At 33.3% G+C, this 13,728-nt stretch overlaps 1 protein-coding gene across 1 annotated transcript in view; it reads left to right on the top strand.

Moving 5' to 3' along the window:
• The window catches only part of LOC106882437 (protein unc-80 homolog), a 281,073-nt gene that overhangs the window by 32,350 nt on the left and 234,995 nt on the right, over positions 1-13,728 (top strand). Inside the window, exons 5-6 of the mRNA XM_089347637.1 lie at positions 5,675-5,853; positions 11,206-11,384. Of these exons, the coding sequence (XP_089203763.1) occupies positions 5,675-5,853; positions 11,206-11,384 (358 nt within the window). The remainder of the gene's footprint in view (positions 1-5,674; positions 5,854-11,205; positions 11,385-13,728) is intronic.

Here is a 13,728-nt window from a genome sequence, read left to right on the forward strand (position 1 = left end):
AAAGGACACAGTACAGTGTCACAATACACTGGATGTCTGATCCATGAATGCACTCGTAAATGAATAAATACAAGTCTTATAATCTCAATTTTTTAAGGATTTTATCTCATCCTACTGAAACATGTAATGACTTTCAAGTTAAGCAATTCCATGTTGGTAAATTCACAATTAAGAGTTTAGTCCTTGAGAAACATTGATTTATTTTCAAAGAAACTAATATGAGTCAAACTTTCATCATATTTTATGTATTTATTTATTTTCATTTTTACTCAATTCATGTGAAACAGATTCCATTTGTACAATCTTACAATCATGGTTGGATTCTGAATGCATTGAGAAACTGGCATCAGGTGACCAATTTGTAATCATAACAAAAAAATCAGCACTTTTTCTTTCACTGTTTTTATAAAATTATATATCTTTATATACTTTTCCTATATATATATATATATATATATATACACACACACACATATATATATATATATATATATATATATATATATATATATATATATATATATATATATATATATATATATATATATATATATATATATATATATGATGATGAAGATTCACTGAAGAATTTAAAAATCACTCACTTAAGTTATCTTCTGATATTCACCCAACATCATCTCCAGATATTGATCTTATGTCATCTGTAAGTGCACACACCCTAAGTTGTGTCTAGACACTCACTTCAAGTCACATTTAGGTACTCACCTCACATTTTTAGACATTCACCCTAAGCATTCTTCAGGTGTCCTCACTAAAACATTCATGTATAACCTGCTGATATTTTTTTAGATAATGGGTAGTTTTTTAGACATTGACTAAAATTAGGAAATTCAATATATGCATTCAACCATTTTATTACTTAACGTAAATAACTTTTATAGAACAACTTATTTGCTATTGTGCGGTTTCAAATTAGCTTGTAGTCATTCATTTCTCACATTACTCTTTTGTTGCCACAGTATCTCAATAAAATATGTTATAAATAACATAATGCAGTCAAGGAAATTAACATTACTCACTCTTGTTACTTTAAATGTCACCGTTAATAGCAAAGATTTCTAACAAATTGTGTGGAATAGGAATAATTCATTAGTAATTCATTTTTTATTTATTCATTTAAAAATAAATATTAGTGACAGAAGCCATATTAATGCTGAATGGCAATCTTTATATCCTGTCTACTGTGGACGTATTGTTAGAACACTGTATCACTGTAGCATTCACCTTGAGAGATCCTCTCATATAGACCTACTGTACTAAAAGTGTAGACACACTGTTAGCAGATATGAATCATCATCTTGCATGGGTGGCATAACTGCTACCTCATGATTTCAGTGTACATGCACTTCATCAGTAGCAGGCATCCACTCTAACAATACATTCATATTTAAGTAGGATATAAAGATTGCCATTTGGTCTTAAAACTGTTTCCATCACTAATTATTTTTTAAAGAACCTGCAGCTATTTGTGATATTACTGACTGAACAGTCACTGTTTTCATGTATGTTGTTGGCAGTAGAATTTGGCTGGCATGTTGTGAGTGAATGCCTACTGCTGATGAAATACATGCACACTGAAATCACATGATCTTGCAGTTCTGCCACCCATAGTAGATGATTCTCATCTCTACTTTTAGCACTATACACTTATGAGAGGATCTCTCAAGGCGAATACCACAGTAATATGGTTTTCTAACAATTCATCCATGCTAAGTAGGATATAAAGATTGTCGTTTATTCATTATTTATTTGTTTAATTAGAAGAGGGTAGTAGCACCTCTGATCTTGTTCAGAGCCTTTGAGACTTGGAGGAGGAAGGGAGAAAGTTATTCCTTCATTGGAAACATGACCTGAATGTGTGCAACAGGATGGACTCTGCTAAAGGCACCCAAAAGCCAGACAGTGGTGCTAAACCTATCAACAGATAGTGTCTACCACGAAGGAACAGGAACTGTCACTTCATTGGGCTTCCACACAGTTTCGAAGTTTCACTCACAAATCATTGGCTGAACCAGTGGTAGAAGATACTTGCAAAAAGTGTTTCACAGTAGAATCATTATTTCAGCTTAACATATTAGTCTTAATCACAAAATTTAAATGAGAAGTAATCTGTAAAAAGCATTATGACATGCACACTAAGTGACAAGGATACTTATGATACTTATTTTAGGAGTAGTATTGATAACTAACTAAACTCAATGTTAACCAATGCCCTTGAAATTTCAATTAGTGGATTGTTAACTGGCTGGTTGATGATTGCTGAACTAATTGCTGAAAAGCCTGAATCCTCAGGACAATGTATAATAACATAGGCTAAATAGATAAAACCCTTTACATTCAGATTACTCATGAAAAAAAGCATGCAGAACACCCTGTAAAATAGTCGGTGCTAGAAAAAGTACCCAAGCATTGAAACCAAGCTAAAATGAAATGTGAATTAGATGACTCCCTTTGACCCATCTAGGTGAGCAAATCCATCCAACCCATGCCAGTATGAAAAACAGTTAAAGACAACAGTAATGATGACAACAATGACAATCTATACGATGTCTTCACTTGGATTTCTAGAAGAAAAGTGTTTGCATGTAGTTAAATCTAGTATGATATCTGAAAAACAAAACAGACAATTCTTGAATTGGTACTAAAGATGGTTTTAATTGAAATTCCTTAGCTATAATGATACTTGTTTTTCTAAATTTGTCAGTGTTACTTAAATGATAAAAGGTTGCTAGCATCTCATTTCAATACTGTCCTATGTTGGAAGAGTTTATTTTTTTTCTAAGCACTTCTTAAATTTCCAAGCTAACCAGTTTTCAAATTGACCTTAATGAAACTGATAATGAGCATCATGATTAATTACACAAGCCAAATATCACTTACACATGAACACAAACAACCTAAAATACAGGCATATATCTAGCCACCCATACATGCCAATGTGCATCCAATATACATGGCAATTGATAGAAATTATCTTTGATTGATACATAATCTTAATTAAAATAGTTTTAAAAAATCATCCGCTTGCAAATAATTTGTTCCAAAAAATTATTTTTTGCTACTTTGATTTGGTGTGTATTTTTAATACAGCATATATATAACTTTTCATTATTGAAATATATAACTACAAATGTATATATAATATATTTAAAAAAATGTTTGACATAAATACATTTTTGTTTAAAAGTAATACTACTATTGAAAAATTCTTTATAATTGAGAAATAAAATATTTGTCAGGCATTTTGTAAAAAAAAAATCTTTTAAAATTATAATATGATTTTTTAAAATTACCCATGGTGGGCTTTTTGTCGAGTTTTTGCAGTTAATGTAAATTTTTAAATGACCAGTTTAATTTTAACATGTCAACTTAAACTATATATTTGCATATTCAAGCTGAGAACAATTAGTGATTAAAAGAAAATTTTTTTCTTGGTAATAAAAACTGAGCTAACATGAAACTACTTGAAAATTAACTTCTTTGATTTAATTTGACTACTGGAAAATTTTATTCATTTTTCATTTAAATGAAAATACCTTATTTTTCTATATACTCCATCACCAGCTTAATTTTGTCTACAACTATGTTTGTCTTCAACTATGTTTGTCTACAACTATGTTTGTCTACAACTATGTTTGTAATTCTACTGTATCTGATAACTTGACTGGAGAACATGTCATATCCTATTTTTAATGGAATTCTGCTCAATGCCCTGGACAAAGATGAAATATGAAGATTAAAGCTATCAGTTTTATTATAAATGCTAGTTATAACCTTATCATCTGTACTACCTTAACATCTAAATGATTAACCTTATCCTCCATGTTGGAATAGAAGAGTTCAATATAGATTGTAGTAGTTTTATTAGGCTGCTCTAGTACATGTTACTCTGGAGTTTATGTGGTGTGCAGCTGCCCACATTACTGGTATTTCCAGCTTCCCCTACATATAAACATGTATAATATAATATATGATATAGTATATATATATAATTTGAAGAAAAGCAACAAAAATTCAATAGGTTATAGCAGTACGTACGTTTCGTACAAACTTCATTTATTTATGTAGTGAGAACACTACATAAGATGTGCAATGAAAATGTACTCCTCAGCTGCATAATGGAATTTCATTTTAGAAAGTCATTTTGTTGATGTGTGCAAAAACAAGAGTAGGAGAAGAAGAAAATACCATCTTGACTGGGCTGTTAATCAACAGTCTAGACTTTCTAAAATGAAATTCCATTATGCAGCTGAGGAGTACATTTTCATTGCACATCTTATGTAGTGTTCTCACTACATAAATAAATGAAGTTTGTACGAAACGTACGTACTGCTATAACCTATTGAATTTTTGTTCCTTTTCTTCAAATCTTATTCACCAAATCTCTTGATTTTGTTTTTGGTTTTACCCTACCAAATTCTGGTGCCTCAAACATTTTAAGTACCACTTTTAATCTTTTGATTAAATCTATATTATATATATATATATCATCATCATCATCATCATCGTTTAACGTCCGCTTTCCATGCTAGCATGGGTTGGACGATTTGACTGAGGACTGGTGAAACCGGATGGCAACACCAGGCTCCAGTCTAATTTGGTAGAGTTTCTACAGCTGGATGCCCTTCCTAACGCCAACCACTCAGAGAGTGTAGTGGGTGCTTTTACGTGTCACCCACACGAAAACGGCCACGCTCGAAATGGTGTCTTTTATGTGCCACCCGCACAAGCCAGTCCAGGGGCACTGGCAACGATCTCGCTCGAAAATCCTATGGGAGCCAGTCAGGCGGTACTGGCAACGGCCACGCTCAAAATGGTGCATCTCATGTGCCACCCGCACAAGAACCAGTCCAGGGGCACTGGCAACGATCTTATATATATATATATATATATATATATATTTATATAAAGGGCATTATTACAGAAAAATTTTTCTGTAATAATGCCCTTTATATAAATATAAACGAATAATTATATTCTTGGGAATAGAAATTTCCCTTATGAAGTTTTTTACACACTGGCTTCTTGATAAAATTCTTGTAATAGAGTTTTATCCCTTTTTGAATTTATATATATATATATATATATATATATATATATATATATACACATACATGTATGTATAAAAACATGCTCTTAATTAAGCACAGGCTAGAGTAAGAAACTGTTTTAATTTCCAATTTTTTCTTATTTCCTAATCCTTGACTTTGAATTCTTAATATTTGATAAGATGGACATACACATCAAAACTGGTAATATTTTATAAAAGTCACTTAATGTAACAAATTTGAAAATACTTATCCTGTGCAATTTAAAGAAGAAAAGTAAAAATACATCTTTAAATAATCATTCATGCTGTTTCCGTTTTTACTTTTTACCTATAACCTTTGTATGGATTCTTAAGCCGTCTCTCTCTCTCTCTCTCTCTCTCTCTCTCTCTCTCTCTCTCTCTCTCTCTCTCTCTTTCTCTCTCTCTCTCTCTCTCTCCCTCTCTCTCTCTCTCTCTTTCTCTCTCTCTCTCTCTCTCTCCCTCTCCCTCTCTCTCTCTCTCTCTCTCTCTCTCCCTCTCTCTCTCTTATATTTTTATAAAAACTTGTCAATTTCATATGTTAAATATGTATATGTATTAACTAGTGTTTTGATATCTTTCCAGGTCACAAGAAATGCTCACCTTCTGAGAGTAGTGCACTCAACTTTTCAAACAACTTTGGCCATAGTATAGGTGGTGTTGGTCATCGTGGTGTTGAAGGTGTTATAGTAGCCAACATTCTCAAGCCTTTAGTATCTAAATGTGTTGATAGTCTCAAAGAACTTAGCAGCCAAGAAAATATTGTAAGTTGTTTTAAGACATTGAAATGTCGGTTCCTTCATTTTAACACGACATGGTACTCTCTATATTTCGTTTTTATTATTATTTTTTTTTAAACTTTGGTTGATCAGTTTTGATTGAGCAAACTTATAAATGGACTGTATTCCATCCTCTTTAAAAAAGTATGTAAAAATAAAAAAGAACTGTCTCAAGTCCTAGGATACTTAGTACTGATTACTCTGTTTTTATGCTGTATAAGTGACAAGATCATGCCATTCCCCAAGAACAGGATGCCAGAGTATGTATGATTACATTATCTGACTTGCCCCTTCCTAAGTTGATATCTTAAGGTGGGATTTGAATGTGATTTGGTTGTTACTTCTCAGTATGCCAAGCGATCACAATGGGGTTACCTTAGATTTTTGTGGAGGATAAACTATTTTACTAAAGGCTTACTATATTTTTGTGGCTTAAGTCAAACACTGAATTATATTTTAATTGGACCTTTATTGGTCAAATAATGGTGGTCAATTATACCTTTATGTTTTCATTGAACTGTGACACCAGTGAGTTACTAATCACTGTTTTGCTGTATATCAATAGAGGGGAAATTTGTCTAAGCATGCAGTGATAGTGCTTTTTAGCACTATAAGAGGAGGACTGAGGACTTGATGGAGATGCTGGGGTTGGAGGAATCAGTATAACAGCTGGCAAGGGCGAATGGAGTGCAGTGGTATGGGTATGTATTGAGGAGGGATGAGGAGCATGTTCTGAGGAGGATGCTTGAGTTTGAGGTTAATGAGCCATGAAAGTGAGGTAGACTGAGGAAAACGTGGAGGAGGAGATTGGGAGGGTTGGCTTGAGAAGGGAGGACACCCAAAACCGGGAAAGATGGCGAGATGGTGTAAGGGTAGTTGCTATGGCATTGAGGTAGATCCAGGGACAAAACCTGGATTTAAAACACTGGATGATAATGATGATGTGTTTATAAGATGCCTTCTAAAGACAAATACCAAAGTATTATAGCTTTCTGTTAGTATATCCATGTTTAGTAAGATATATAGATCACATATCAAAATAGTATATTTTGTATTGAATGTGTGAATATTTTTTCTCTTCTTGATTTGTTGAGTTTGGAGAAAATTTCAGTGCCTGTGGCCCTCATAGGAGCTCCTAGACCAGTGAGATTAACACTACTTATGTTCTGCTTAAACTGTTGCAAGTCAATACTTGCTGGAAAGACTTAAGCAGAGAAGAAGAACTGGGAGTAGTAGTTTGTGTAGTACTTGTGAAGATTAGATATAATATGGGAGATGGGTGAGTTAGGAATGTCTGAATGGTGGTGGCATGAGACCAATCAGTTCTGAGGAGTAGAGGTTATTATAGTGGCAAAGATAGAAGATAGCTTGCCTGTGGGCCTGGGGCTGAAGCATGTTTGTGAGTAAATTTATGCCAATCAACTCAGTGGCCTTACGCTGGATGCAGTCTAGGATGTATGCACTTGCAGCAACAGCACTATTCCAAATGTGAGAACAATATTCTATTGTGGGTCCCATTCGAGTTTTATAGCATGTTAGTAATTGTTGGAGGATGAAGTATTTTAAAGTATTGAAGAGAAGAACCATTCTTTTAGACATGATCCTAGCCAAGTTAAAGACAACATCCCAAAGAAGAGATCCTTAGGGATCTATATGAGATCCTCAGGATCAGCGTAGCCTAACATTTGGAGTGATTGTTAGGGGCTCTAGTTATGTAGTTGTGTGCTGTTCTACACAGGTTAGAAATAACAACCATACCTCTTTTAATTCTTTAGCATTCAGGTTGTTCTGTCAATGTAATGCTTATTTATTCACATTGTTTTGAATTAATCATGTATTATGTTCTGGCCTCAAGTTTTTTTTTATGTAGATTTTATATTTCTTGAATGACATTGTAGGGTAGGTGTAAGAGGTTGGATCTGACTGGTTTGAACATAAAATGAGTAGAATATTTGGGCCAGATATGGCTGGTTTAAATGCTAAAGGGTTAAATTATCTACCAGCTCAGTGAAACAAAACAACAACAAATGTACAGAACACAAGGCAATGCAGTCCTAGATATAGAAGAAGACAGGATAGCCATGTCTGGAATGTCTTTGATTATAGTTAGATAACAACCCTTTTTGTATACACATTCTTGAATTTGTATTCATCCAAGCATTGGATAGACTTATCAGCATCACGACCTTTTTCAGTTAAATTTTATATGTTTTCATCCAAAATTTGACTTAAGTTCTCATATAACTTATCTTGCTTCTTGCATTTCTTAGTTTATCTCAATTTTGGTTACTTTCTCTTATCAGTTAACTGAACTTATTCACCTGGCATAAGCCATTCATTCTTATTGCATATCTGCATCAACACATTCACTTCTCTCTCTCTCTCTCTCTTCTCTCTCTCTCTCTCTCTCTCTCTCTCTCTCTCTCTCTCTCCCCCCTCTCTCTCTTCTGATAATAATTTGCTGTAACCAATGAAGTAAATATATTTCTTGTTTCCAAATATTATGTGTGCACAGCACATCTGAAGAATCAAAAACTCAGCTCAGTTTAATACATTTAGTTTCATTTTGAACATGATTTAACCCATTCAAAGGTTTTTATACATGTAATATACCTACTTGATCTACACAAATAAAAAAACAGATGCAAAGTTCAAAGATAAATATCATCTGTTAATACTAGTTTCAAATTTTGGCACAATGCAGCAATTTCAGGGGAGGGGATAAGCTGATTACAGTGATCCCAGTGTTCAACTGATACTTATTTTACCGACCCTGAAAGAATGAAAGGCAAAGTTGACCCCAGTGGAATCTGAACTCAGAACATAAAGTTGGAAGAAATGCCACTTGGCACTTTTTCTGACATGGTAATGATTCTGCCAGCTTGCAACCTTAAATCATCAGTTAATATTGATTGGTCTTCCTTAATGGCATTTCATCAGTTCTTACATCTGAGTTCAAATTCCATTGGGGTTGACTTTGCCTTTCATCCTTTCAAAGTCAATAAAATAAGTTTCACTCAAGCACTGGGGTCAATGTAACTGACTTAGCCTCTCCCCTAAAATTGCTGGCTTTGAGCCAAAATTTGAAACCAATATTCTTTTCTTCTCTAGGCACAAGGCCCGAAATTTTTTGGGGAGGGGGCAATCATTTAGATCAACCCCAGTATGCAACTGGTACTTAATTTATCGACCCTAAAAGGATGAAAGGCAAAGTTGACCATGGCAAAACTTGAACCCAGAATGTAAAGATAGAGGAAATACCACTAAGAATTTCGCCCAGTGTGCTAATGTTTCTGCCAGCTCGCTGCCTTAAATTTGAAACTAATAATGATATTGGTTTATTGAATTCAGTTCCTACCAAATTTAACTTTGTCTTTCATCTTGCTGGGGTACCAGTCACTTATTGGGGAAGGGGACAATATAAAAATAAACTTCTCTTCAAGCAAAATTTATGGCCTTCTACCTATGTTAGAAATTAATTAACATATTAAGTAATTAACACCAGGTATTTACATTTTGATAAGTGCAGTATTTTTTATTTTTATTTTTGAGTCAGAAGGAAGAGCAATGCCTAAGGCCTTTTACAGGGCCTATAAGACTATGGGCAATGCCACCTTAAAACATGAGCACACTGGGCATTTGTGTGAGGACCCTACAGGTGTAGGGGCCAAATTCTGATCTATGTAAATTATGAGCTGCCCTCAATAGATAAATACTATAGGGCACAGAGGTAGTGGTGTTAAACTAGGACTAAGTTTACCACTCACATCAGTCATGGCAGATTTTAAACTCAGAACGAAAAGATCATGATGAACATTAGACTGGATTCCACAAGTCTGATGTTCTTACTGTTCCATCAATCCAACACCCTCAATTGGAATTTTTTATTAGCCCTGGCACAATGGAAGATAAACTTGGCGTTGACAGTATTTGGATTTTGAGCGTAGCGAGTTGCAACAAAAACTGCAAGGCATTGTTTCCAACGCTCTACTAATTCTATTAATTTACCACCTTAAATTAAGTTCTTTTATGCATTAGTAAAGGTTAAATTGTAATGGGGTCTTTAACTGTTTAAATACTATACCAGAAACTCTAAACCCTGAATTTTCATAATGCTGGATAATCATTAGATAATTATCATCATATCATTATGGAGATTAAGTTTTTTAATATCAACCTCCATGAGACTGCCCTTAGTTCTATGATACAAACTTCCTGTTTTAAAGTGATCTAAATTAAAATATCCTGTCAAAATTTCATGTTAAGTTATGTACCAATCACCAGGTTAATAATGATAAAGTTATTTTTACTAAATAAATTCTTAGTTTTAACAAATTGTATACAGAAGAATATGTACTAACTATTTTAAAGAATTAAAATAACATAGGTAAAATGTTTTGTATTTATGCTGTTTATGCTCATCATCTGCATATAACTTTTGAGTTCTGTCAAACCAAGTTCCAGTGACTTTAAAGGAATTCTGTTTCAATTATCATAGTTAAATATGTATTCTAAAGTTAACACACATAATCATAGAATGTTATGTCTAATTTTTAAAAAAACAAAGTAGAATCAATGTTTAATTTATCCCTTGGGTGTTGAACTAAGACAAACAGCAACTTGCTCATTATGTCACTATTTGGGGTTCAAATTTTACTATTATTGATTTGGCTTTCATTCTTCAAAAATCATTTAAAATTGTACAGGTACATAGGCTGTGTAGTTAAGATATCTGTTTCACAACCATGTGATGTGGGGTTCCATATCATTGTATAGTACCAAGAGTAATATGTCTTCTACTATAGCATTGGGCCAACCAAAGCTTTGTAAGTGAAATTTGGTTGACAGATTCTGTATAGAAACATGTGTGTGTGTGTCTGTGTATATGTGTGTATATATATTGTATGTATGTATGTGTGTGTATATATGTTTTTTGTGTACATGTGTGTGTGTATGTATACTTATGTGTGTGTGTATACTTATGTATATGTATGCATATTTATGTTTGTGAGTGTGTGAGCAAAAACAGTGATGTGTTTACAACTCTTGTTAACACATCCAACAACTCAGTAGTTTTTGATATGTGCAATCCCAGTGGATTAAAAATATTTTACTTCAAAAATAAGGATTGGGTATCTGGCTGTAAAAAAAACAGGATGGGTATCTGGCTGTAAAAATACTACCTCACTAATTCTTATTCAACGCATGCCAGCATGAATAACCATCTTTGAAAACAAAGATGATATTATGTAACTAGTAACAGACAAAATAAATCAATAAACTGTTTATGATTGTTACCATATGTAATGTGATGAAATATTGTTACTGTCTCTTCAGAGTTTATTCTGTGATGTACGTCAGTTGATATCACATGTAAAGGAAGTACATGGTGGAACCTTACGCCGTGTTGCACTTAGTGGATTATTAGATTCTCTTGAAAGACTTAGAAAAAAGAAAACAGTTGAGAAGGAGAAAGAGAATGATAGAGCTATTAAAGGAACCCCCTTATCAACTAGGTAAGTGCATTTTATTTTCAAATATTTTTGTATCCTTTTTGTATTCCTTTAACTGAGGTTAAAGGAATACATACCAGTCATTTTCTGAGGTTAATTCAGTTAGATATAATCTACCTCCCTTTTGTATATGTGTGTCCTTTGTGCCAGGATAAAAATAAAACATTATTAACACTGTTACATGAAGTGGAGCTTTGGATATGTTTGTATGCTCACAGTAATAAAATCTGTTATTACTCTCTGTGGTTTTGTTTAATATTTAAATCTTGTCAAATAAACATGATCTAACATTATATACTATTGTTGATTTGCATCCCAAAAAGCCATCCACTTGATACATAAACCTTCACTCACTAATTTTTCAAACATTGAGGTATGTTCCCTCTTTATCTTTTCTATCTGCTCTTGTGAACCTGCCAATTCTAAACTTCACTTTCACCAAATGTCCTTCTTGCTTCAACCACTTCTTGTTTTTCCTGCTTTTACTACCTCCTCTCTTTCCTGCTTCTATGATGTATTGTTCTTCCTACTGCTACCACATATTGTCCTTCCTGCACCTACCACCAGTTTTCTCTGTATTTTACTTTCTAGATTTTGTATCTTATCCCCATCTTCATTTCTCACAGCTGTGAATTTTTTTGAATGCCTTTTTTCTAATCTCCATGTCTTTAAACTGAACATCAGTTGCATTAGACTCAACCAGTGATCTACATACCTCAGACAAGAAGGATCTGTAAAGGTTATGAGCACAGTCTCTTCTTGTAAAACTAAATATATTGAAAGAAATTTCCATCTCATTTTAAAAGTAGAGAAGTGTATCAAACAGTTTTCAAATGGAATGTAAACTTTCTATTTCATCGACTACTTTAATCACTTGAGGTAATTAAAATGTCAAAGTGGAGTACTGCTATTGTGAACCTCATGTCATGAAAACATTCAACTTCAAGAAAGAAAAAGGGTTAAAGAACAAAAAGACACATTTCATGAGGTGCTGATATTGGATATTAAAATATACATAGATGTGCGTGTGTGTGTGTGTGTGTGTGTGTGTGTGTGTGTGTGTGTGTTGCATGTGTGTGTAAATAGAACACAGTATATAAGAAAATATGACTGAGTCAGCACTTATGACTAAGGAATGGACATAAATGCTAAAAACACTTAAAAGACAAAACAAACGAAAATTTATTCTTTTGTTATTGAAATTAATATGAAAATCTGTAAATAGAATATAAAGAAAATTCTTAAACAATTACATAGTTTCCAAATATTTAATTAATAAACTATGCTGAAATAGGCATAATGTAAGAACTGGCACAATTTACAATAATTATATATAATGAAGTGCTGGAGCAAGAGAAATGGAGCACTGGCCTAAAAACATTATGGTATTTAGTCTTATCTGTGCTAATCTTATCTTTCTACAGTCTGAAGTTAATTCCTTCAAGAATCAGCTTCACTTTTCATTTAACTGAGGTTAAAGGAATACATACCAGTCATTTTCTGAGGTTAATTCAGTTAGATATAATCTACCTCCCCTTTGTATATGTGTGTCCTTTGTGCCAGGATAAAAATAAAACATTATTAACACTGTTACATGAAGTGGAGCTTTGGATATGTTTGTATGCTCACAGTAATAAAATCTGTTATTACTCTCTGTGGTTTTGTTTAATATTTAAATCTTGTCAAATAAAAATAGGATTTTTTTTTTGTAAATGAAAGAAACTATTGCAAATAAGTATTAACCTACCAATTCCCTCAAATTAACGAGGAAGTTTTTGTATGGTCATGAGCCAATTAAAATGCCTCCAAATGTTTATGAGCCTGGGAACCTCTACATAGTCACCTTCTTGCTAGAAACACCAGTCAAATCTTTATTTCCTTTGAAAGTGAATGTCACATTAGATAATATCTCATACATGCATATAAACATACATGTATGTATATAAATACGTATTATGTCTTATACTAGATAAAATTGCCATTTTCGTTGTTGTCTGGTCTGCAGGAAGTGACTATGCTCATGGTCTGGTGGTATTGATACAATTAACATTCCTTATCAATAGTTGTGAATTGAAGTTCTTGGAAAACATGCAGAGAAGGAATCCTAGAGAAATAAGACTTTTGGGAAAAAGAATTCAGCATAGTGGTTAGTGCAGGGCCTGGGAGTGTACAACATGGATGATGAGAGGAAGAGACAGAAAGGGATTTCAAATGCCTGAGAGAAAGTGGCACAAGACCAACCAGATACAAGGAGCGGAAACTAAAGTAGTTGAAAAGGCAGGGAGAGGTGGAGAAGACAGTATGTCTGTGACCAGAAGATAGTGAGATAGCAGAATCATTAGCATGC

The sequence above is a fragment of the Octopus bimaculoides genome, chromosome 2, assembly GCF_046866305.1.
Source record: "Octopus bimaculoides isolate indiv1 chromosome 2, ASM4686630v1, whole genome shotgun sequence".
NCBI classification, from domain to species: Eukaryota; Metazoa; Mollusca; class Cephalopoda; order Octopoda; family Octopodidae; genus Octopus; species Octopus bimaculoides.